General features: G+C 41.5%; 2 protein-coding genes across 3 annotated transcripts; one reads left to right on the top strand and one right to left on the bottom strand.

Annotated features, from left to right (window-relative positions):
- On the bottom strand, positions 1 to 19,396 carry GNPAT (glyceronephosphate O-acyltransferase). Of its 2 annotated transcripts, none has more exons than XM_079330764.1 (16): positions 19,076 to 19,396; positions 15,624 to 15,815; positions 13,069 to 13,245; positions 12,111 to 12,240; positions 9,865 to 9,992; positions 9,347 to 9,422; positions 8,613 to 8,764; positions 8,393 to 8,523; positions 7,507 to 7,730; positions 5,012 to 5,257; positions 4,545 to 4,624; positions 2,770 to 2,910; positions 1,772 to 1,871; positions 1,592 to 1,685; positions 570 to 631; positions 1 to 296 (listed from the first exon to the last, which is right to left on the bottom strand). In XM_079330764.1, the coding sequence occupies exons 1-16, from the start codon at positions 19,310 to 19,312 to the stop codon at positions 253 to 255; spliced, it is 2,214 nt and encodes a 737-aa protein (XP_079186890.1). In that variant the 5' UTR covers positions 19,313 to 19,396; the 3' UTR covers positions 1 to 252. The 2 variants fall into 2 exon arrangements, with proteins under 2 accessions (XP_079186890.1, XP_079186891.1); XM_079330765.1 differs by having other exon boundaries at positions 15,624 to 15,812.
- FSAF1 (40S small subunit processome assembly factor 1) lies at positions 19,311 to 25,132 on the top strand (the record flags this gene model as incomplete). Its single annotated transcript, XM_079298928.1, has 7 exons — positions 19,311 to 19,443; positions 19,571 to 19,860; positions 21,470 to 21,526; positions 22,526 to 22,621; positions 23,248 to 23,334; positions 24,333 to 24,388; positions 25,003 to 25,132. The coding sequence occupies 7 exons, from the start codon at positions 19,311 to 19,313 to the stop codon at positions 25,130 to 25,132; spliced, it is 849 nt and encodes a 282-aa protein (XP_079155054.1).
- Positions 25,133 to 25,906: the final 774 nt, after the last annotated feature.

Below are 25,906 nucleotides of genomic sequence, written 5' to 3'. Positions count from 1 at the left end.
AAAAGAGACAATGTTTAATTTGTTTTAAAAAACAAATCATGGTGAGGATGTATTTACACCTCCGAGCCCCTCAGCAGCAATTCCAAAGTGGTAATGGGGAGCTGTCCAGCTGAAGAAACACTTCTGTGCCTCCCACGCTTGCAGGCTGGCTGGGCAAGAGGGGAACCTCATCTGTTCCTACCCCTGCTCCAGCAGGGCTGTGGTCCATGTTCTCAGCAGGAGCTTACAGCCACTCACAGCATCAGGAACCAGTTAGAGTCGTGCAGCCACAGGTTTCTGTACAGGTATCCGAGCATCTAACAAAAAAAACCACACTAAATACTTCTGATCAACATGCTGTAAACACCACACCAATAAACTGCTTCTTACTTTACTGCCCTCAGCCACTGGGTTGCACAGTATGTGAAATAAAGGAGGGAGATTCAAAGCTGCAGCTTTTTGACACCAGAAAAAGCATTGTAAAAAATATTACTAGGATTTTTATGCAGTTAAATCTATGGAACTACTAGGGGAAAACATATGTGCACTGGAAAGTAAAACTCTCTTTAAATTAATTAGAGAACACTTACCAAACATGTCCAGGATTTTACTAACAGCCTCTTGATTTACATTGTAAGTTAATCCATTTGGCCTACAATTACAAAAAAAAAAAAAAAAAGTTTACTCAACAAATATTTCATATTCCAGCCACTTCTACACAAATAAACTGTCTTAAAATGTTTTCATAATTATGTAATTTGTTTTATCCTACCAGCATACATATCAAATTTAAGGACATGTCAGACTTTTATGCAAGAACAGTCATGGTTTCTCTATCTTCTCTCTTGCTCACAGTCCCCAAATTCTGTTGTGCTTAATTTATTCCCTTTACTTGAAAGATGAATATAGCTATAGACATCTATCTTAACCTATTCATTTCATGACCAGAGGCATAAGGAAATAGCTCAGGTTTTCAGCTGCCAACTGTTTTCTGTCAAACACTCAAGACACTGCAGGGACTTGTTGCATTGGGGACTTCCATGATCATACTTCTAAACACAGTAAGAAGCACCACAACACAAATTCATTTGATAAGAGAATAATGCATAGTACAGCAACAGGTTGGTTTTAATCTTAGGCCTATAAACCATAAACTGTCTAAAAAGACTCAAATTATTAAGCTTTCAGTTAAATTGCTTTGAGATGAGTTCAGTACTGAAGTCCCCCAAAACTAGCAGTATTCCTGATTGTTGCTTACATTGCCTGACAAGGTTTACTGTAGCACACAGAATTACAAATAAGCAGTGCTATTCTTTTCCTATCAGAGCCTTGGGAGGAAAGTTGAAAACCAAAAGGTAAAGGGAATTAGAAGCAGCCTATGGATGAGTTAATGATTTTTTTTTGTTAGATCCCACAGGAGTCTTTCCTTATGACAGCGTGCTGTTCCACTTCCACATCATGTACAGGAAGGAACTATTGGATCTCCTTCCAAAGAAGTAAATCCAGTCAACCTCTGGTGTTCAGGTAGTTGAGGTCTGCTGTTCTACTAGGAGCTCAGACATTAAGAATTGCCACTAAGATTTCTATACACCAGAAATCGAACATTACTTACATTTTCTTCTTCTTCACTGCACCCAGTTGCACAAGAGCTGATAAGGCATTTTTCTGCATGTCAGAAGACAGCGCTTCATAACATTGGGTACTCCCTATGGAGAAGGCAGAAACACAATTAGAATTTTCATAATTTTCAATTAACAGGCTACTCTTGTAAAATCATAACAGCTGTACACACCCTTCTCGAGAAGTTGAAAAACAAAGTTGCGGACTGCGGGTATAAACTGCTTCTCAGTAAATGCTTCTTTCATTTCCTTTGAGAGGTATCTGAAAATTAACTAACATTTTCAAGAAAATGAGCATTCCTTTCTTTTAGATTGTCAGTTTATAATGAATTATAAACAGATGTGTTCTTGTAAGCAATACTATTCTACTTGGAAAAGCATAGGAGAGGAACTCTAAAGGTACCATTGCATAGGGCATCTGACAGTTTTATTGCTGTTTTACAAGTAAGAGAATCCCAACATTAAAATAACACTCAGTATTTCTGTAATAGCTACCTCAGACATTAACTTTATATTCTTGTTACAACTAAAAAGTGTTTCGTTTTTTAAAGCAATACCTGTTCTGAAGATGAGAAAAAATGGACACATCAGTACAGTTCCACCCACCTCACATATCAGATCACTAACTAGATTCCACTACGTTAAATATGTACATCTCACCAATCTTATACTGACTTACCTGAGATTTTAGCCTTCTGGGTTTGTATGCATTGCTTACTACAGGAATATATAAGTGTTTAATCTTACTAAAACCTTGGAAAAGCCAGAATAATTTAAAGAGATATGGATGTAATTAATAACTCCCATAAAAGCTATCAGATAGGAGATGTAAACTTATTTCCACACCTGGCAGGACAGCCTACATAAAACAAATTAAGCAAGAGCTTCTCATAAAAATGAACAATGAAGCTGGTAGCAGCACACTCCCTATGAATCTTATAAACCCACAATGAGCCATCATGTTACACAGTAGTTACTGCTTTAGAAAACTGGACAAGGCTGAGCCAAAAGTTAAAACTGGGATCCTTGGGGGAGGGTGGTGATTAAGATTTATTACTGCTATTTCTTAACTTTTGCATTTCCCAGCCTTTTTACACTGAAGTATCACAGCTCCTACTTTCCCTATAAAACACAGGGAAAAAAAGAAACCATTTTCTGAAGGACAACATACCTGATAACCTTCCACAAAAGGTCTGAACATAGCTGACAAGAAAGACACTGTACCACTTCCTTTGTCAGTAGGGTAAATCTCCTGTTGACTCGTTTGAATGGCATCACATTTTGTGAGTAGAAAACATCCTTCCTCAAAATCCTGGGTGAGAAATACATAACTAAAATTCTAACACTTACAGAAGTGCAGCTACCATTTCCCACAAAATCAACAAAAGAAACCACAATAGGGCACAATTTTAATTTCTGAACTCAGTTCTGAAGAGACTTGAACCAAAACTTTCCTGTCTCCTAAAAACACCCTTACAAAAAGGCAATGGGAACATATTCTTAAACACAGCAGTTCCACAATGCACAACAGGCCTTGGCACAAAGAAGTGGCCGTGGCTGCTATTGCAACAGACAGCCTGAGCTCCCTCAGGATTTTGTCAAAAGAGGGTCAAGTTGTCCAGTTTAGGGTTTTTTTCTGTGGGTGTTTTTTATTTATCTATCTTTTTGTAAACTAAGGGTTTACCTTTATTTCATGTCCACTGTTTGCAATAAATGATAATACAGATCACTGACCTGCCCTCTATCAAACAGAAAACAAAATGGCCAAAAAGTTACAAAGTATGGAAATGTCAAGGACAAAACCATTTTACTGCCAATATGGGCAAAAGGGGGACAGATAACACAAAGGGGTGGGACAAGAACATGACAGACACATGAATGAATAAAGGCTGAGTGGGTGGGTAAAAGATCCCTTAGCATCACAGCAACTCTTTCATCTGACTCTAGCAAAGCCAGTCACAGCCAACCATCTTCCTGCTCCCTGCTATTTTCTGCTATTCCAAAAAAGCTGCGAGAGGCAACAATGGCTAACAAATAAAACTTAACATAACAGTGCCAATGAGCCTTTTAAAAAGGCCCAATTCTCTTGTCAAAACTATACTTATCTCTTTTTTAATGCAGGAAAGATCACCATCATATATTTGTCCTTAGCATTGATAAAAATCATATGTGATCACTTTAAAATCCAAATAAAAACTACTCATAACAATTTATATTGGACATGAGGCTGAACCAGCTTTTTTTACTGATAAACTAGTTTTCACCTGCATTTCAAGCAGGCTGGACCAGAGCCAGCTCTGACCCAGCAGGCTTCTGTACAAACTGACAGAGCAAGTCCTGCAGAGAGCCTGCAGTTTTCCCAGTTTGTCTATGTTCAGCTGCTAGGGGTGCACATAGGCACACTGAGCCTTGGAATAGTGTGCAGGAACAATATTGGCTTTGTCTGACTGATGGTTGCATGGGGCAGGAGGTAAAATGAGGGGAAAGTCTTTTCAAGCAAAAAAGGATGCAAGTAAAGCTTCCATAAGACTCTAAGAAAAAAATTTTTATGCCATTAGGAAAGCTCTCACATCAAAAACCTTCCCAGGCTGCACCCCTGACAGCATTCACACTTCACTGAAAAGACTGTTTCAACACGTATTTTCAGATCTGTGCTGGAAGACTGGTAGCTTTATGCAAAAAAGCCAAACTTGTGCTACACTTAATTTTAATAGTTCAGAATAGGGATTTACTGGAATGTGGGAAAAAATTGCATTAGCAACTTTGTGGATCCAGAGAGTATTTTGCAACCTACATCATGACCCCTTTTAAGTTCTCCCTCCCATTTACAGATCAAGGTGATATCCCTGTAGGTGTTTCTCAAAAAGTTCTCACTTGTTTGGCAGATCAGGTGCTATTTTAGTTGGTTGCATTACTATCAGTATTTTTGTATAAAGGATGTTTTACCTTCAATGAAATGCCAGGAAAAAAGATGAACTCATCAGAAAAAACATCCCTCAAGAAGCTGAAGCAGCTATAGACTTCCTCTGAAAAAAATATTGTAAATACAAATGAAGAGTCACTTCTTATTTAAGAGAATACCTACTTCAAATAAAATATGGACTTAACATTTAAAGCATACATGCAATGGTAGAAACCACAAAAGAACAGCAAGTACTCAAGGCACTTGATTCAACTGTTAAGAAAAGGAAAAAGCTTCTCAGAACATGCATTAAATGCCACGATAAGATCCTACAAAAGGATCAAAAGGTAAACAAACAAAAAGGCAAGCAAAATATCCCCATGCCCTCCCAACACATGCACCTTATCCCAAGTATAAGAGTCTCGGACAGCTCCCGCTAGCAGTCACAAGAACCTCGTGCTCCTGTCCCAGCTGATGGCACAAGGAGCAGCTCCTGAGAGCCGCAGGGTACCTTTCCTGAAGCTGGGTGCCATCTGCAAGGCGAGTGCCACCAGGGCCGGGCGCACGCAGACGTTCAGCAGCTGGTTCCTGTAGGTGGCACACATCAGCACGGCCAGCGCGTGCCTGAAGACCAGCTCCCCTCCGGCGCCCTGCGCCACCGCCCCGCCGTGCAGGACCACCTGGCCATCGACGAGGCTGGCGATGTTGGAATGCAGGGTCAGGCCAGACAGCACGGCTTTTTTGGCACACAGGTTATCTAGGAGGAAGAGGCAACACTCAGGAAGTTGAAAAAGGGAGCATAACTCTGTTGAAACAGCCTGAAATGCACCAGTATTTCAAACACTACACCAAACAATCAGTTAGTGAGATGTTCCAATATAATCCGTAACAGGAACTGGCAAACTAGGCATAGTATGACACGGAGAGGACAAATTTCAGACATTCCTATAATTAAAACACTTCTAATTCTTCCACCTATTAACAATTATAAATTGAAATTGTTCCTTTCTCACTGGAACAAGTATTCTGAGCCTCCAAATATCTGTTTGATGGATACATTCACTAGTAAGGAAATGGAGACTATGCTTCTATTTAAGCATTTCCAACACTACAAATTTTGAATCAGAGTTTAAGGTCTTTTCATAAACTTTTTCATCAACTCTCATACACAAGCAAGGCCTCATCCCAAATTAAAATTTATAAAAATTCTTAACATATTGTTACATAACATACTTACTGAATGAGAAACATTCCCTCCATCAAATTGGAATAAATTTGACAAGCAAGCAATAAAAGCATCATATTGAATGCTAAAATACACTTTACATGTTCACATCACCACCGGCATTTCAAATCAACACAGCCTCTTACAGAAAAAAAACCATCATTTTTCTTTTCTTTAGTACAGATTTCATGTAAAGTCTCCTTGCATCTTATTTACTCCTTCAACCTACTTTGTTGTGGTTTTGCTAAAGCTCCCAAGTTTCCCAATGCAATAGGAAGCAGAAGTCTGTGCAAGTAATTTTACAGTTCCTGTTTCGAATATAAAACTTTGCAAATGTTCTGCCTGTAACAACCAACCAGCATGACAAAGGCAGAAATAACCAGCTATTTGGAGACCAAAGAATGGAGAGGGTACATGCACTTGCTGGCATCAGCAAATTGGCCTTTAAAATGTATTTTTTCTTTCAACTTGACAATCCAAACCAAAACAACAAACTCAGTTTCTACAGAACTGATGCCTTGAGCACAGCTAGCACACTCCAACAAAATCCACTCAGCTGTTGTCATTCCTCCATTTCATTATCATGTCTATTTGCTATTCCCTGACTACATTACAACTCTAATAAAGCAAATGCTTACTCACTGTTGCTAAGAAAATAAACAAAATAAATAAGCAAACCTGAATGTGGCATGTTTTTCAGTTTACTGCGTAGTAAGATTCTAAATGTTGTTTAAGTATTGCTATGAAATTCTTGCTTTTACCAGTCTGGCAGAAGCAAACCTTGCCTGAATTCCCTGTAGTGCTGATCTCTGAAAGAAATGTGGTTTTTTTCCAGAGGTGACAGAGTTCTTTTATGCCAGTAACCTGCTCCTATTTCTTTATTGCAGTAGTGAGAGGGATTGATTATACACAGGACTACAAAAGCAAAAATCCTCAGTTTAAGTCTACCAACAGCAGAAAGCTAAATGTACTTGCACTACACAATGTTGTTCTTTGCTAGCCTTACCACTTACATCCTGAGGCTCTAAAATTGCCTGTGTCACTCTGGCTCTCAGGAAGAAGTTTCAAACAAAGTTTAAAAGCACAATCAACCTTTCAGCAGCTGATATATACATTATACATATATATATAGATACATTTGTATATAAAAAGGGGTATGTGTATATTAATAAAACTACCAAAGAAGCCTTCCCTTCAAAAGTCATCATTGTTTATAGAGATAAAGTGAAATTTAAAAATAAACAGACAACTGAGAGCTTTGATTTCCTCCACCCATTTGTTTCTGCTAGTTCTTTGCATCAGTAACAACTCACACTGAAGTCAGCACCAAGCAGGAAATGTAGCATTACATGGAGGTAACCGGTGCACATCAGGATGTGTATTATCATTTATTGCAAACAGTGAGCATGAGATAAAAGCAAATTCTTAGTTTAAAAATAGATAAATAAATTTCAAAAAGCCTGTGACTTACATAGAGTTCAGAAGACAGATGCTACATAAAGCTCAATACTCTAATAAAATATCTTATAATTTTCCTCTCCTGCCACACTTCATGATACAACAGTAAAATATCTGTTCTGTTTCCACCTGTTTTTCAAAGTATTATCTTCAACAGGTTAAGTCAACACCTGTCAGGTTTCAACATGATTTTTAGTATATCCTAAAATCCATTTATAACTCAAAGGATTCTGTGAATCTGTTACCATACATTGCACTCATAGAAATATAATTTAGCCTTCATAAGCAACAAGAGGAAAGGAAGTAACACTTTCTCTGCATACCGGGCCATTCAATGAATCCTCCAAAAGTCTGTGTTAAGCCTTTAAGCCACAGAGTCTTTTCTATTAGAAGTTCAAATTCCATGGCTGGCAAATTCTGGAGCAGGACAGCAGCAACTAGCACCCACGGGCTCAAAACCATGTTTTCTATTTGCAGGAGCTCCATTTTATAAGCTACGTCACTGACAAATTCTTGGATATCCTCAGATGGCTTCTGGGGAAGATGCCTGAAAAAAAACAATGCAATTTAAGATAAAGAGCTCAAAAAGTCAAATATAAATCACCCTCCTCTTTATTTCTTCCATACTGCCCCCAGATCCATAACTTTACAGCAGGGTGATTTACCTCTGCAGAATGATTCTATGTGCTATTTAACACAGAAGTATAGAGCAAAGCATCAGTAGCTACATGATAGAACCTGAAGCACAGACCTCTCTACTGATGTTGCACATTTGCTGTCTTCAAACAAAATTCAAAAGCATTATATTTTACAGAAAAAACTGCAAAAGCAAGACAATCCAGTCACAGCTACAGCTCCCTGACACTTGGTCACTTAACAGCTTGCAGGACTAGAGAGAAAGGTGAACATTTGAAGTGCATTTAAAGCACCACATTCTCAGAAAACAGAGCTTTGCTTGATTCATGCATCACCATTAAATTTTAAAGTGGCCTCTTCTCAACACAGGGCAAAGCCACAAGTAACAATTAATTTCAAAAAAACCCAATCATAAGGACAAAATAAGCCTCTGCTCAAACCAAGTCTGAACAGTCAGATGGAGGGAGGTTAGGGAAGATTAAACAAAGTACAGGAGAACATCTTAGTTAGTTCACATAGGTGTAGACTAAACAAATGTTTTTCCTGTGCATACACCATGGAAAGATGTGGTACCTGGGAACCAAATTGTATGGGCACCGATTGATCCTCCCAGATGCCAAGGTTCTAAGGGATACTGGCTGGCCAACGTAGATATGTATGGTACCAAAATTGTCACTGAGGATTCTCCTGGCTTTTAACAACCCCTATGAAAACACAAGAGGAAAACTTGAATTCTGGCGCTACAGGGTGTGTATACACCCAGTTATGTTCTGCTGTTAAGGAATTTACATACAGATGTAGATTCTTTGGGCTTTGGGACTCCTAGGAGTTCATATGCATAGAGAGATTCTTCTAATATCCTCTCATAGCTGATGCTGATGGGAACAAGGTATGTGTCAAAGACTTCACGTTTGAAAAAGGGTTCCATCACAATGCTGAGAAGACCTGCCAATTGGGAAAAAAAACCCATGAATTATCAGTCTCTTTCAAAGAGGGAAAAGCAATTCCAATTAAATTTTGAAAAGTCTATCTTTGCATATTAGAAACTGCTAATAAGTGTGCCTGTTTTCTCTTCAAACAAGCAGAAGCAAAAGACATTGCCCAAGCCTTAAAACAGAGTGTAAATGAAAGCAACACTCTTGGACAGCTATTTGTGCCCTTTCCAGTAGCACTGCTCTGTGCTTAAACAGCACCTTGCTTTCAAAGATTCCCCATTGGTTTTACAGTTAGAACTACAATATATCCTGCTGGCCAAGGGATGCCTATTGTCTAGAAATAAAAGGTGAAGAGTCACTGAATTTAGTACACAATGGGGCAAAGGGAGCAAAAGCAGTAGAGTGTAAGTGAAACATATTGCTGTTCTTTGTATGGCCTTGGAACCCAGCCATGGTGTTTTCCATATTTGGACAGACTTCCCCAGTTTCCCTCTACCTTAACATCCTTTTCTATCCAAAGAACTTACAAAGCACATAGCCACTAATGAAAATGTTAATATTATTAAAAGTTCCAAATCTTAAATAAACATACCAAATTTTGGAGTCAGAGTCTTGGCAGTGCGGCTTCTAGTCCCCTCAAGGAAAAATTCAATTGGGGCATAGCCACTCTTCAAAAGTAAACAAACAAACAAAAAGCTAGTCAGAAAAGAACATTTCCTCTTTATTGTCCACAAATAGTTTTAAGTACTTCAAATATAAGTAAGTTGGTTGATTCTAATGAAAGACTACTTCATCTGTAAGCCTGTATTCATCCATTGTATTTGCTGCACCACCATAGTTTAATTAATGAAAATATTCTGTCATGAGATATGGGCACACAATCCAAAGCAACTGATGAGAAGTAATGTGTTTATCACTTACTGAACTGTGTAATAATAATAGAGTGCACACATGGTCTTCACCTACAGCAAATCTGAGGTAAAAAGCACTTAACCAGATCACCATGAAGACTTTCAATCACACAGCCATGACATCCTGCATATCTCACAGGAATTGTTCCAACAGAGCATTTCTTAAGAATACATTTTGAGAGTTCAGCAAGCTATTTACCCTTAACATTGTTTTTACATATTCAGCAAACACTGCCCAGTAGAGTCTATTCCCACCAAAGGAACGTCGCATGAAAAAGGCACCTGCCCTTCGTAGCAGCTCACCAACTATTTTCATTCCTAGGAAATCTGAAAAACAATCAGACAAAAAACAAAACCACACACACAAAATTTAGTGATTAATATCAGCCAGAAAAATCAACCACAAAATTTGTACCACCCTGACTACCAGAATACAGAAGATCTCTTTCAAGGATTCCTTTGTTGCCAACACATTTATTTGCTTTCAAATTGTCTAGCAAGACTTTTATAGACAAGAGTATTAAGCTGCATTCACTTAGAGCAATTTATTTTCATAATTCAGATGGTCAAAGTTCAGCCATAATAATGATTAAGCTTCTGAAGTACATTGTCTCATGCATCTTTACAAAAAAAAACAGCAGCTCCTACTGAATGTATCCCAGAAGCCACAGAAATTAGGCAGCCAATTAAACTATATTAGACCATCTATGGATCTGACTCATCATTTTGGGGAATGTACACCAAACCAGCTAAAATTATTTTATAGTTTTCCAATTTTAAGCAATGATAGTCAATGCTTAGCTTGTCAAAAGCAGGAAAAAACACTTAATGTTAACAAAATTCTTATGGAAGCATTTAAAACAAGTCCACACATCAGCTGGCAATGTGCCACTCCAACCTCCCTGCCACCTCAATCCATGAAACACTGCAGAACAGATATCCTCTCAGTGAAATAAATAAATTCACATTTCTAGTTGCAACACTGACAATGACTGTCCTGAAGATGTCACAGGTGTCAGAAACATCATCCCAGCACCAGCTAGATTGGTGCTAATGTACTGTATGAGGATGTACTGGAGAGTTATTGGCAACTGTTTACCTTGCCTTAGCTAATCCCCACAGAGCTATCTGTATGCTTGAAGCTAAGAGGTAACTTACAAAGCAAAGGCACTTACTCCCTGTATCAGGAGAGTCTCTCCACTCAGCATAAGTGCTGCTTTGAGAGTGAGTTTGTAAACCACATCTTGTGAACTTCTAACATGATATGCAGTTATGAAATACAACTACAACAATAGAGAACTGTATTTTCTCCAGAGGTATTTAAAATAATACACACATGCAGGCAGCATCAAGCTACAAGACCCTAATTCTTTAGAACTTTGGCCCCAAAGCATTCAAAAAATGTTAATCATAAAAAAAAATCCTTGTAAGCTACATTAATAGTATCTTAAGACACTATTTTGAGGTCCAAAACTCAGACCAACATCTATAACATATAAGCAGGTGCTGAACAATACAAAACAAGCAAACTGCAACACCTTTATCAGCTGTGAAACATTGACTTGTGAAACTACCCTGCATCACCCAGATGCAGCAAACTCAAAGACCAGAGAAATCTCATCTTCCATAGCAAGCATGTTCTCACAGCTTCTATCAGTCTTCCTAACTTCTTGATTGAAAAGCAGACTAGAGTAAAGCAGCAGGTTCCAAGATCTCTGCTTATCTGGGCATATTCCGGTGCTGCACTGACCTGAGCTGGTTTTCTGCCAACTTAGATAACCTGTTTGATACCCACAACTTCTAAGAAAAGGTTTCTAAGTGCTGACAGCATCCAGATTAGCAAAAAGCACATTAACTCAGAAGACATTTACTGTTCAGGCCCTCAAGAATTGCTTTCCAGAAATATACTGGCTTCATCTGCTTTACAACTAAGTATGCCCAAAATCCTGACCTCTGATATGACATATCATTCACCTGCCAGCTCTATTCTCAGTATGTCACAAAGTTCAGCCAATACTTCAAAGGAATCAGTCGCATCAGAAACAAGCATGAGGTGTCTGGTACTTCATATCTGGCTGCTGTGACTGCACTTTAAACTGTATGAAATTTCACAAAAAGTTCTGCATCCACAGCAGCACCTGGGCAAGTTTTTTCCTGTTACCAGCCTATGAAAGCAAATAGAAGTATTCTTCACAACCCTTATCTTTGCCCCAGCCTCAGGTCTACAGATGGGGTACTTCTAGGTAAACTTGCTATGAAAAAAATTCTCCTTTGACAGGACTCAGCATCAACGAGAAGCTTTCAGACATTGTAAGCACCTCACGCAAGGAGGATTTAACAAGATATAATTGGAGCAGAAGTTAAGCACAACTACTCATAGTTGCAGCTGCCTGAGAATGCTACCAATTCTCTGAATCCTGAAAGTATTGTTAAAAACATACTTGCCTATTCCTGCAGCAATGACAGGCAAGGCCAAGTCATATGTGTATAGCAAATAAGACAGCATCAAAAAGTCAACGTAGCTTCGGTGGCTGGGCAGCAGCACCACGGGATGCTCCTGAATGGCATGCTGCAACTGGAAAAGAACAGTGCAAACAATCATGTCCCAATATTTACTGACTGTTGAAATTTGCAAATATAGACCTGCACAGGGCTTAAGGCAAACAAAACCCCATTTGCTTGAGGGTTGTTTCTCTGTCTACACAATCAATACCCCTTTCAGCACAAAACCCATAGGCAATTTGGAGTAGTTGTTTCTAGAGTAGCAGCCTGAGGCTCACAAGCATCACAGGACTCAAAAACTAGGGGCATCACATCATAGGATAGTCTAATTCCAAGCCCTTTTGATGGGGATGAGAAATCAAATAGGGGCTGCCAGGACTGACATTGCTGATTTGCAGGGAATACACTGCACCCTCTAGAACAGCAACATCCTAAAATGAAAGAGGGGGACAACAGTTCCTAGAAACTGAGGCAAACCTAAAGCATCTCCACCACTCTCAGTTGTATGAGGGTTTTGAGTGGGGACAGCCAGTCCACTCAGCCATGTAATATTATATTGTGACCCAATTCAGCTAAATGCATTATTATTTTAAATATCAGATAGAAAACACTTTCTCAGTGGCTGATCTAACAGAATCACAGGCACATGGTATTCCTTACCATAGGAAGCATTTGAAAAATATACAAAAAAATCCTGATAGCTATTTGCATCTAAAATACTTACATATCATCTGTCTTTCCTCCCACATTTACTAAGAAATGCACTAATAAACAAAAGTGAGTGTAGACTTTTTTTTTTTCCCCAGAGGGTATTTTTCACATTTGTTATTTGATGATTACAGCTCTTGTCCAAGTGACTGGTCTGAAAAATATTTTAATTTTTTCCTCCCACCATACTCACTCTCTGCATTCCTTCTTCATTCACACAAACTCTCTGGAAAAGTTGTTTAAATATTTTGCTCAGAGTGAAGGCAAAAAATCTGACAGCTCCTAGTTGCATACGGTGGCCCATCTCATCCAGGATTTCTGTAGCTTCTTCTTGAATAATATCAGGTGATTCTCCCATTTCTTTTGCTAACTAAGGAGAAACAAAAGAGCAGTGACAACTTGTTCCCTTTTCCTTACTCATGCACACCATTCCAATGTGCCACAGCTACTATGGGAGAACTACTGCAATATTCCTCAAGATTTCGTTTCATGTGATAGGCATGGATCTAATAATACAGAATTTGTTTGGTGCCAGCCAACACAAGCTGGCAAGTTAAGCCAAGTTAAAGCTGCTCAAAAACCAAAATAAGCTTAGATGTCAATAGTGGGGGGGAAGGTGTACAACAAGCCTCCCCCAAACACATCATATGAATGTTTTAACTTGTTGAATATTCAGAGGAGATTTAAATTCAAAGACTATTTCCTATATTATCAGTCTGAAGAAGGCTCTGTACATTTTTCTTACAACAGGAAAATGAAGCCTATGTTTACAGAGATGGTCAAAATGTAAATATTTTAAGTGAGTTTGGGTTAGAGTTTCCAAAGAACCTCAGCTCTATCACACTTCCATTTCTTTGTAATGTATTCCTTTGGCAATGGAAAGCTGAATTGCATACAAAGCACACAAGTCTCTACCAACTGTGCATATCAATGATTTTCCTCTGCTGCCATGCACATTCCCTTTTGAAGTTCCTTGAAACAGACTTAAATAATGGCCATTCTTCCAATGTGGTATTTGCATCTAAAAATACTTAAATGAAAAGTTAAGCCTTTTACTGTTATGGAATAAGGAACATGACTTTTAGTCACAGAGGAGGAAAAGAAAGGAATGGCAGAGGGAAAAGCCTCCAAAAAAGCATACCTCCATTTGGAAGCCAGTGCTACTGTTTTTTCATTTTGTGACATATGAGAAAATCCATCTCCTCCAATCTACCTCCATATGCCTTACTATCATATCTACTAAGTCAATTGTGTTTTCTTAAATGCATTACCTACCATCCTAAGTATTTCCACATCTAGTTTAAACTGATTATTTTAGCTACTTAAAGAAGCCAAAAACTGCTTCCACTTAAGCCTGAAAAGATCAGTCTTGCTTAGCAAGCCAAAAAATTCTTCTTGTTATTCAGCAGGAAGAGATTCTGTTCTCATTCACTAGCAAAAGGCTTGCCATTTGGTCCACTTGTGTGATTTAAAAGCAAATCCACTATGGAACAAAGAATTTCCCAAAACCAGAAATCAAAAAACCAGACCAGTCACATATAACAAGCTAAAACAAACAAATGACCTTAACTTCCCACACTGAACTTTAGTAACCTCAACAATTTGGCTCAAGAACAAATTCTAGTAGGCCTGTGTAAAGCTGTGCAAACCCTGCCCAGGCAGGAGGGACCCTAATCACAGACTGCTGGGCACGCTGCCCAGGACATTTTCAGTTAGAAACTCCCACTAATCTCTAGTGCAAAGCTGGTAACCAAGCTCCAATGGCAGGTCTGCTAACTCCGTTCAATCCCTTGATGCCAGCCCAGAAAATATCCATCAAAAAAGCACTTCAGAAGAAAGCATCACACAAACATCTTTCAAATCCTCTGCAAAGTGGGTTTTTTTCAGTAAATTTTTTAATGTATCTAGAGTTGAAAGATTTTTTTTGGCTTTCATACTACTTAGCAATCCATTACCAGAAACAGAGCTACTTTGTGGTGTAAAGTGACATAATTTACTTTGTCACATTGTAACACATTTTGATGTATCACAGGTAATACTAACCATTAAAAGAAACAAATAGAAAAATTTACAGTAGCCTGTGACTCAGGACTAACCAAAACATCTTACCTATTTCTACATGCTTGGAATTATTTTTTATGGATACTGAAATTAATTACCCTGCTAACTAACACACGTGCTTATTTCAGGCATTTAAATACAGTGCAAAGTAACAGTCAGTCTAACCATAAAATACTTTATTTGTTTTAAAGTAGTAGCGGCCCTATGGTTACATCTTAAACAGTGTTTCTAATTGAAAGAGTTATCTGTGAAATATAATTCTCAGTTTAGTGAAAGTAGCATTCAGGAGTTGTTCATAAGTTCTTCATAGAATTCCTACAAGACACCCTCAAAGTATAAAAATGTTTAAGAAGTGCTAATGTCTTCTACAATGTTGCTTTGTGGTGAGAACAGTGGAGTAGAAGAAAGAAAAAAAAAAAGAAGCCGAGTAAAATAAATTAATGGCAAAGTGTTGTATATGCAAAGTATATGCAAATCAAAACACTGTTTCATGAACTTGACAGTTTTAGTGGCAACTCCAGTTTTGTTTTGTTTTTTTCCTGCCAAAAGAGAGTTATTTATTTACTATCTTCCAAATGACAATTATCATTTTAAGGAGATGAGCAACCATCTCTTTTTTCCCTGCTGCCACACAAAGCTTGGCTGTGTTCAGTCCACCTCATGCTGGTGCTCACTGTCCAGACTCACCTGCTTGATAACATACTGAACTTGCTCTGAGTGGAGCACAGCACTCTTGATAGCGTTTGGCTTGCAGGGTGAAAGCCCCTTGTAGATCACGGGGGTGTAACACTTCATCGCGTATCTCAGGTCACTGGACAGCCGTCTTTCCTCCAAGATATCCTCAAACTCATCTCTTTTCTTGGATGTGAGCTCTTTCTGCTAGGAACATACAAATGAAGAATGAGACACTGTCTTGAGCTATTTGGTGACCTGCTTGGCTACAGCACCAAAATAACGATATGTAATACTTCTGCAACATTTGGGGTTTATTCTTAGCTTCCAATAATGTCTGCAGGCTACACTCTGTGACTGCAGGAACCAATACTACCTGCTTGGAAGAGTGATCCAGAAATAAACTACAAAGCAAAACAAACACACAAACATCCTCCCCCAAAAAAGCCATCCACCTGAATCCCTTCCAACTGCAAAGATCTCCAAACCACCCTAAGCCATGTTACTTAATTCCACCCAACAGGAAGAAACCGAGAGAAGACATGGGCTTTAAAGCTGAAGTGCCTTGCCTCCAGCCTCTCCATGATTAACAGGTATTAACTAAAAGACCTTTGATTCCAACTCTTACAGCTTCATTAAGACAATGCCATTATTGACATTATAAAAACTCAATCATCAACACACAGAAAATAATCTACTTAAAAGTTGCATCCGAGGCTTTGGCGACTTATGGCTTTCACAAAGCTTGGATGTAAGGTACATGAAACATTACCAGGCAGGAACAAATAAAAAAGAAAAAAAAACAAACCACCTGTCAGCCACGTGAATGCAGTATGGTGTACACGTAGGAAAAAGAAAGCACAGCCTCTGGGGAAAAAACCCCAGGACATCAAGAACTAATTGTAGATCCACCCTGCTGCAAAAAATTCAGAGACAAAAATCTTCCCTTTGAGCCAGCAGACCCTTGCACTGGAGAGAGATGTCTCCTATTATCTCGTGTATCACTACAGTTTGTATGAACAACCCCTCAGTCTTTCAAAGAATGAAATTGTATTTCTCTAAACTTCAAAACACCAGCAACAGCCACCAGGTAAGTAAGACAACTGGACTAAGCCTCTGTGAAACAAAAATATAAAAGTATTAGTTATGACCAAGTACATTTATTTGAAGATACTAAAAATAAAAATGCTTATGTCTTCCTCCAGGAAGGAGGAAGGGTAGCACTGGCAACCTTTTCATTCAATCCACCTCCTCCTTCCATATACGACCCATGCGGTACCAATCTGATTACGAAGGATAAAACATGTTTCATGGGCTCTTACAGTGACCTTTTCTGGTGCTGAGTGGAAAGCCTGGCCAGCAAACACACAGGGGAACACCAGCAACAGACAAACAAAATGCCCAGCAGTGGCAGGTGGGTTTTCAGCCTTGGGAGAGGGAGTCAGGTTTCACTGACAGCCAACCAGAGCCACATCAGCAACACTATCAGAGTAGCTGACATTTAGTAGAGAGCAAACCTTTAGCTCCTGTCCATTCATCACCACAAGGCAGAATAAAACAAAACAACTCAAATCAGGAATATCTCCACTTAAGAAAGACAAAAAAAATCAATCAAAGCCTCATCTATATCAAAAGTCAATTTTGTTTTACTGGAGGACACAATTCCTACTGTAAAGTTTGACCTTCTCAAGTTCTTTTGCCCACACAGGACAGGCAAATTTGGAGAACATCTCTCTATTATAATTGCATCAGTAGACTGTATAACTTTTCTTTCCACAGGCGCAGTTTAGATTATTACCTCACAGTAACTACAGAGCCAACTTGCCAGGGATTTTCAAAACAATCCCATACAGGTATTAAACCCAGACCTCTATTACTATAAAACTTTTAGGGGTTTTTGTCCTGTGTGATTTAGCATTACAAATTTCAACCTCTCCTCTTTCACAGCTTTCAACTGGTTAGTATTTTGCAAGAGATGAGTAAGCTAAGATCTGTTAAGATGACTGGAAATAGTTTCTATTAGACATCTGTTGCTGTTGACACCTTATATCAACTCCCTTGATTAAAAATAAACTAGAAATAAATCCCTTATTCTCTATAATAAATTAAAAAAAAAAAAAAAGATAGCTCAGAATAGTAGCAGAAAATATTATTTGGCTCTAAGTACCACCTACTCAGATCAGTATGTGACAAGTCATTGCTCAGAAAATCTAAGCAACATTCATGCCAGTTACAAAAGTTCAAATCCTGCACTCTGCAACTACATGAACTCCAGACAAAGAAATCCAGCCCTCAGCACGGGCATTATCAGCCACATCAGCAGTCACTGCACTGCTACAGCTGTTCCAGAGCTCAGCTCTGGTGAGCAGAGTTTTGTAAGGGTCATGGCCCATTGAAAAATCACCTGTCTGCCTCTGCTCTTTATCTGATGTTTTCAGACTTGACGTGAAATCGATTTCTCTCCATGGCAATAGTTATTTTCACGCCCTGTTCTGAAGGAGCACTGAGGGAGCCAAACCACACACTTTACCAAATAGTAAAGATTTGTAACTGTGCTTACAGCCATACTGTTGTTCCAGCTTCAACTGCCAGCTGATAGAGAACACACTTAGAAAATACAACTGTTAGAAACCCGGACATCTGAAAATTCAGTGGCATGTACTGTTACTGCAATAGTGGTGAAGTATGGATGCAAAGCAGCAGGAGCCTGGAACTCCTCTGCTTCCACACAACTAGGCTATGCAATCTAACAATGGTGCTGGCAATGCCCTTGGGATACCAGCATGCAGACAAGACACAGAAGAGAAGTTTGGGCATCTCTACCGGAACAAAGAGCAGTTTCCCTCCCTCCCTAGTTCCCTCCTCCAAATGCTTGTAGAGAGAGGTGAGATTTAGCACCCCACACTCAAACCAGCCTTGTCTGAAGCTGGCAAAAGAGCAGCAGGGAACAAACAAGGTCAAAGAGTAACTTTCACTATGTAACACGCGAAAACCCGCTTCGGCCACTCCATGCCCACGAGAGCCTCCCTGCCCGCGCTGGGCTCACCATGGCCGGCAGCCAGGCTGCTGCGGGGCTGAGGCCGTGCCCGGTGCCCGGACAGCTGCCCCGCACAGAGACACTGCCTCCGTCGGCAGAGACACCTCCAGCTCCCTGACCGGCGGCCTCGGCACAGCTCTGAGCGGAGCCGCGGCGCTCGGAGCCGCAGCTCTGCCCGTCGCGACCGACACGACAGACAGGGAAGGAGCGGCCGAGGCAGAGAAGGGCGCGCGGGATGCGAACTGGTGACGGGAAACGTCCGGACCCGCCGGGCCGGGGAAAGGCCTTCCACGGGGACACACACCGGGGTAAGGGGCGGACGGGCAGACTGCGCCAAGCGGAGTCTGCTTCAGGGAAAGCGAGCGGCACCGCCGCGGCGCGGTGAGGTGAGCAGCCCCTTCCCCGCGGCACCGCTCCCGCCGCCGCCTACCGAGTACATGGGCGCTCCTCGCCGCGCCCGCCCGGGCGCCGCCGCCGCCGCTGTCGCCATGGTCCTGCGAGCTCCGCCGCGCCGCCCCGCGCCCCGCTCGCCCGCCCTAGCCCGCCGCGCTGCCCTGCCGCCCGCCGCCGCCTCCCGCGGCGCCCATGGCCCCGCGCCGCCCCGGCTCGGCTGCCTGCTGCGGTGCGGCGGCGGAGGGCGGGGGCACCGCGCCATGGGCGGCGCCATGTCGGCTGCGACGGGAGCCGCCGGGGGTCACACGCCGGCCCGGCCCGCCCGCTCGCCCGCCGCGGCAGCCATGGGGCCGCGGGAGCCGCGCAGCCGGCTGGAGGCGGTGCTCGGCGCCCTCTACGACCTGGGTGGGTGCGCGGGGCCGGGCCCGGCGCTGCGCCGACACCGCGATCCTCCCTGGGGGCCGGGGAACGGAGGGGAGGAGGGCCGGGCGTGGGCGCTGTGGAGCTGACCCCCGGCATGTGCTCGGCACAGGTGAGGAGCCCGGCGGCGCTCGGGGCCCTGCGGAGCACGGCGGAGCGAGAGCAGTGCCGCCGCCAGCGGAGAAAGAAGAGGAGAAGGACGAGGAGAGACGGGAACCGCAGCCGGCGGCGGGCGGGCGGCGCGGGGTCCGCGATTTCTTCGGGGAGCTGCGGGCCGAGCTGAGCGCCGCCGGCGCTGCCCCGCCGGCCCCCGCCCCGCCCGCCGTGGAGGTCGTGGTGTTCCACGCGAGGAAGAGGAAGGAGCGGCACGGCCCCGCGGCAGCGCCCGCCGGCCGGGCACAGGTGGGGCACAGGGGCCCGAGCCGCCCCTTCCCGAAGGGCGGGCGGGGTGCGCTCCCTGACGCGGCGCCAGCCCCCGGCCCGGCCCTGCCCAGGTCTGTTTGTCCCGCTTGCTGATCCCGCTGCCTGGAAATCCGGATGCTTTGGCCATCCGCGTGCTCAGCTCGATGGCATCTAGTCCTGCTGATTCCCAGTGGGGCTGCTGGAAATAGGGCAGGCTCAAGCAGGGGAGGGGGCAGGACTTGAAGACCGGTTTTTCAATTTCAGATCTCCGGATAAGAATCATGTATTTGACTCAGTAAAATAAATTGATTTGCTGACAGGCCTGATGTTATGGTAGGAGGGGAAAGAAATGGAAAGCAAAGCCTCTTGGTTACTTCAGTGCCCATGAGTTTTGTGTGCTGCTCTGTTCCTGCCAGTAGCTGTGGATGTGAGGTGCCAAAACTTGCTCCTCTTCTGTGGAATGGCAGCAGCACTGGGCCATTGACAAGCAGCATTTGCCTTGGAGGATCCGTGTTGGGTGCTCGGTGGGGGAAGGCATAACAGCATTAGATTTCAGTCCTCTGCTTTGGTTTGTCGCTGCTGAACTGCTTTGCACTGGCTAAACCTGTAGCTGAGTTGCTTCAACAGGGAGGTCTGGAGAGCTTTGGCTGAAAGCTGAGCAGAAGGGTTGATTAGTCTCCAGGTTGTACATCTTCTCTGGTTCTCCTTGAGTTGTCTTTATGGCCATAAGATCAGAAGCCCATTCTAAAATAAGCTCTGATGGGCCAACATAAGGCTGTCTTGAATTCAGAGAAACTTGCTGATACTGAGAGTTTGGTTGCTTGGAATTGGAAACTTCAAGAGACTCAAACAGTGGGTTGAATCCATAAACTTTGGTGCTTTTTCCAGCATGTTTTCCTCTAAAATTTTTCTGAAGTTTTTTTATAGCTTTTCTGCCTGAAAATACTGGTGTTAGGCTTGTTAACAAAATGCTCTGAAGATAACTGTGTTTATTTGTGGTTGAAATCACAATTCTACATAGAAGCCTTTGCAGAGCTGAGAGGAGTTTGGCTGTGGTGGATGCAGAGGGAAGCCCTGGTGTAACCCTTGGGCTTGAACCTGTGACTCACTGTGCCCTGAGGTCCTGGAGAGTGAAAAGGAAATGCATGAAATGTATTTCAGTTCAGCTTTAATGGTTATGTAGTTCTCCTGTTTCCTCTGAGTGGATTGTACGCTTGGGAGCAAGCGGGGAAGGTGAACAGGGTCATCTCTTGAGCAGATGGCTGTTTGCCTGTATCAGCATGCTTGGGAGGAGGCAGAGCTTCCACTCAGGTGGCTCAGGACATCCTTCCTGAAATCAGAAAGCAGACAGTCTAAAATAACCCTGGGATACACTTGCAGTTTTTCTTTTACTTACCTAGAAAAATGCCATTGAAACTGTCTCTTTTAATAGATCCAGGTAATAATGCTAGGAAAAAATACTACTGGAAACCTGTGTAATATTCTATACAACTGACTTTACATTTCACTGCTTTTCAAAAAGCTATCACAGTCAGCATTTAAACTGGTGTTATTTGTTATATTTGTTATTGGTGTTATATTAATTTGAAATGTTCTGTTTTGTTTTTAGACCCAAATAGTGAATGAAGAGAAAAATGAAGTCAGACAAGAATTTAACTTTGAAAAGGTAAGTCAGTAGGTTCAGTCTAATGTCACTAGTGTAGAGTTACATGTATGTGTATACTTCAGAAAGCTACAGTGGGACTAATGGGAAACCCTTCCAGAAATGGCTGTGTCTTGCAGGTGAGGATTTCCTAATATGTAATTCTGGCTACATGCCATGCCAAAGGAGGAGCAGGCTGGCAGCAGTCAACTCCATGTGGAGAGAGGCATGCTACAATCTGTGACCTTTCTGATATTCCAATGAGAATTTGAGGGGGATCACTGTATTTTAGCTGTGTAAAGGAGCTTGAGTTCCCATAGTGTTTAGCATAGTTCTTTCAGCCCCTGGTGTTAAATCTCTGGCATCTCATTTGGGAAGGAGAAAAAGGTGTATTGGCATCTGTTTTTTGGAACAAAAAATGGCTTTTTCCATTTGTCTTTTTATTCTCATATCTTCTTACATGAGCATAACTAATGTTGGCTGCCTTAGCTACTAATTTGATCTCTGCAAGTTGTTTTATGTGTCTAATATCTGCTCAGGATATGCTATGATCCAGTGGAATCTCTCACTGAAGATTCTGCATGGACCTCTGTACTGCTGAGTAGGGATTTAATCACTGATTTAAAAAAAAAATATGGTTTCATTAGTGGTTTTGCCAAGATGTTTGTGTGTAGTGTTAACTCTATGTGTGTAGTCAAACCACTTCACCATTTGTCCATCCATGTTTCACAGTGGTTAAGAGCTCATTTTTTACATGGAGGAAATCCATTCCATGTGTTACTTTATGTGAAATTAGGAAAATTGAAAATTGTCCACCTGACAGTCCTCACCATCCAGAGATTAATTGGACACTGGTTAACTGCTCTGCAGTATAGCTATGAGATCAGTTTTATTTTACAGTGCACCAATTTCCAGTATTAGTCAGGATTTCCTCAGGAGTATGATTTTGTTGCACTCTGCCAGGCATTAGTTTACAACAAGTTGGACATTATGAAATGCCTGCAATTTCCTGTAATGTTCTAGGCTCGCCTGGAAGTGCACAAGTTTGGGATCACTGGCTACAAGAAGGAGGAGCAACGTGTTTGGGAACAGGAGCGTGCCATCATGCTGGGAGCCAAGGTAATTGTCCCTTGGTTTGTGCTGGAGGTCACCCAGCTGTGACAGTGCAGAAGAGCAGTAAAAAAAGTGAGGGGCTTTGGTATTGCTCTTTTAAAACACAAGATCTCCTATCATTACCCTGCTCCCACTTCATCCTTAGTTTTACATCATCTATTCTGTCTTGTCTACTTTCTGCAGATGATTACAGCTGTGTTATCAGGGAAATAGTATAGATGAAATATGACTGATCAGGGTGAAAACCAACATTTGTAAATTTTTAATCAGACCATTCAAAAATAAATAGTTGGAGAGAGGGGCTTACTTTTTCAAACTTCTTTCTCCCAGTGAAGAAGAAAAACATAATATTTTAGGTGTTGTTTAGGAAGTGGGGTTTTTTTCAGTGTATGTGTAAACCTTGTAGGACTGATAGCAGAGCATTATTGCCTCTCTCTACTGTCTTCACCAAGATACAATTTGTGTCTACCTTACATCCCTTAAGTCCATTCTTCTCACCCAAAAGGAAATAATAAGCATTATTAGTGTTTTGCCACCGCCACATGAAAAATACTGTCTGTGCATGTCTGTGGATAATTTTTAAACCTATTTGAAAATTTAATTAGAGATGTCCCTCCCAATCTTTGTTACAGCCCCCCAAAAAGGCACATGTGAACTACAGGATTTACCAAGAGAAACTGAAAGAGAAAAAAGCAGAGAAGGATGCTGATAAGGAAAAGGTTTGTGTGAATTTTTCTGTATTGAAAGGCAGAATGTAGAAGCCAGCCCAAGAGCCTGACAGATAAGGCCTCAGGTGCAGGAGGAGTGCCCGAGCTTGACACCTGCTGCTCCCTGGTGATGGGTTTCCTGGCTCCCACAGGATTAATCTTATTGGTAAAAGCTGGTTGTGTGCAGTATGAAGGCACAGAATTAGGATTGTGTTGTGGTCAGTTTCACTGCCTCACCCTTCCAGGCTGATGGACTGATGACACAAAATCAACAGGGTTTTTTTAAATCCTTTCCTCTTAAGAGGAAATGAAATGGTCCCCAATTAAAGTTTGTTGCGTGTTGTCTAACCACAGAGAGCCGGATCTTCAACTGCTTTTTTATCAGCATGATTCCATCTAAGATCTTACTCATTATTTAAAGCAAGGGTGAGGTTTCTGTTGCATCCATCCTCTAGGACAGCCCATCTGGCTCTAAGCCTACTCTCTGCCTCCCTATGGAGCATTCTCATGTAGGTGGGAGCAGGCTGGTGGGGCCGATAATTGCTCTATCAGCTGGCTTCCTGTCACCCTATTACCCAGGGACCTACTTCTCCTCTTGTCATGTGGCTCAAAGTGCAGCCAGTGCATGACCAGTCACAGCTGAACCCTGTTATTTGACAGCTGCCCTCAGCTGGGTGACAGGACACACCTGCCTCCTAGCAAGTCCATCTTCTGACCCCAGGACCTGTCACATGCCCGAGAAGGAAGCCTCTGCTTCTGCACGTGGCAAGGATGGCACGTTGGTCGTGAGTGGGCTGTGCTTCCTGTAAGGTGTTAGGAAGGGCTCTGGGCACTCCTGGCAGTGGCTCCATAATGTGTTGCATCACTTGTTCTGTCAGGTCTCCCAGCTTGCTTTAAGTGCCTGCTGCTCTGTGAAGCAAAGGCTACTTACTGCACATTATTTGTGCAGGTGGTTGTTCAACCAACATACTCTGTTTATTTTTCATTAAAATATATGTCTTTAAAAGCAGGAACATAAAGGTGATTCTGTTAAGAAGAAGAAGAAGCAGAAAGAACAGAAGGAGAGGTGAGGTGTTTTTAACATGGTCTCCCCACTGTATCTCCCCTATGGAATTGCACAGTCTTACTCCAGAAATCATGCACATCACAGTGCAACAAAATTCTCCAGGCTGAGCTCTCAAAAAATGGTGACACTGCTCTATGCCTAGCAGTACCAGAGGCTTCAGTTTCACAGCTTTACTTGGAAGTATATCAGTTCTGCTCCAGCATGTCTTAAGACTGCAGCTGGAAGTCAGAGGGATGAAAAATGCCTGTGAGCAGACTCATGAGACACCACTTGCTCAGAGCATTTGCCCTAAGAAATAATTTCTGCTAAGCACAGGCAACAGTCTGCAGTGGCTTGAAAGTGAACCAACATTTCCTAATCCTAATGCAGCAGGTTCCCTCTGTACTCTATCTTCCTTCTCTATCAAAAATCTTGGTGTTTCTAAACATTTAAAAATGTAAGTCATGCTGTAATGTGCTGCAAGTTCTGCATGTCTGTGAAGGAAAAATGTTCTGTGGTTTGATACTCCATAATACCAAACTCTGCAGAAATAGGTGACTTTTTTTACCATATTAAGCATTTATGTGTGTTTCTGCTGTTTATTTTAATTATTGTTTTTCCTCTCCCTGTTTCAGGAAGGCCAAAAAGAAGAAATCAGTGCCTAGCATTTGGCCTGCAGGACAAGTTGGAAAATTCAGAAATGGGACCTTGATTCTGCAAAGCCGTGACATAAAGAAAATTAAATCATCTAAAGTTAGCAAATGAACTTCATGATACAGAGTGAAATGGACAGTATGCATAAGAGAATACACATTGCTACCAACACAGACCTCTGGGGCCTTTTGCCTATTCACCATATCCTAATTTTTTAATCTTCTTATTGCAGGATTTTTCTGTACTATTCTGCCTTTGGACAAATATTAAAATTTTCCATTGTATAAATAAAAATTAGAGTTCTTATTAAGAAGGTTATACTGGCTATTTTTATTAGTCAATATGTGCTAAAGAAAACATTTCTTTTTGTGTAATCAGCTTATTGGCTGTAAGTAAAATACTAATTTAATCGATGAATTAATGGATTAATATATATATCTTTACTTTTATATGGAAGAAATATGGAAAAAGCAGTATCTTACTCACTCTGAACCAGAAATGGGTGTTCTCCAAACATTTATTGGACATAAATCTGTTTCTGTATCCTTATGGATTGTTTGTGGATAGTGGAACTGCAAAATAGTTTTTCTGTCCAGCAAAACCTCTTAATGTTTCAAAATTACCCACTTCAGAATGAAAATAATAATTTTCTGAAGTTTTGTCCCCAGCAAACATTACACATTCATCTTGTATATCTCTGTAGAGATCTCCAAATAAGAACTTTGGAATAGTGGTTTGCTTGGCTGGTTGTTTTTTAAAAACAAAATCATGGAAGACTGAGCCAAATGAGCATGGACACTCAATAGCTACTGGTTGTTCCTGGTTAACTTGTGTTTGTTTTGATTCCATGCCTCTTAAGGCTTTTCTATGAAATCTTTACCAAAA

Source organism: Erithacus rubecula (assembly GCF_903797595.1).
Source record: "Erithacus rubecula genome assembly, chromosome: 2".
NCBI lineage: Eukaryota > Metazoa > Chordata > Aves > Passeriformes > Muscicapidae > Erithacus > Erithacus rubecula.
Note: the sequence above shows the minus strand (reverse complement) of the source record. Positions and strands in the feature narration are given on the sequence as shown.

Excerpts from the sequence above, each read along its gene's own strand:
- GNPAT (XM_079330764.1), bottom strand. The coding sequence starts at position 19,312 with ATGGCGCCGCCCATGGCGCGGTGCCCCCGCCCTCCGCCGCCGCACCGC. Across the intron at positions 13,246-15,623 it reads TTCAGTATGTTATCAAGCAG|TTAGCAAAAGAAATGGGAGA; the intron begins GTGAGTCTGGAC and ends GTTTCTCCTTAG. Across the intron at positions 2,911-4,544 it reads TTCCTGGCATTTCATTGAAG|GATTTTGAGGAAGGATGTTT; the intron begins GTAAAACATCCT and ends TTTCTCACCCAG.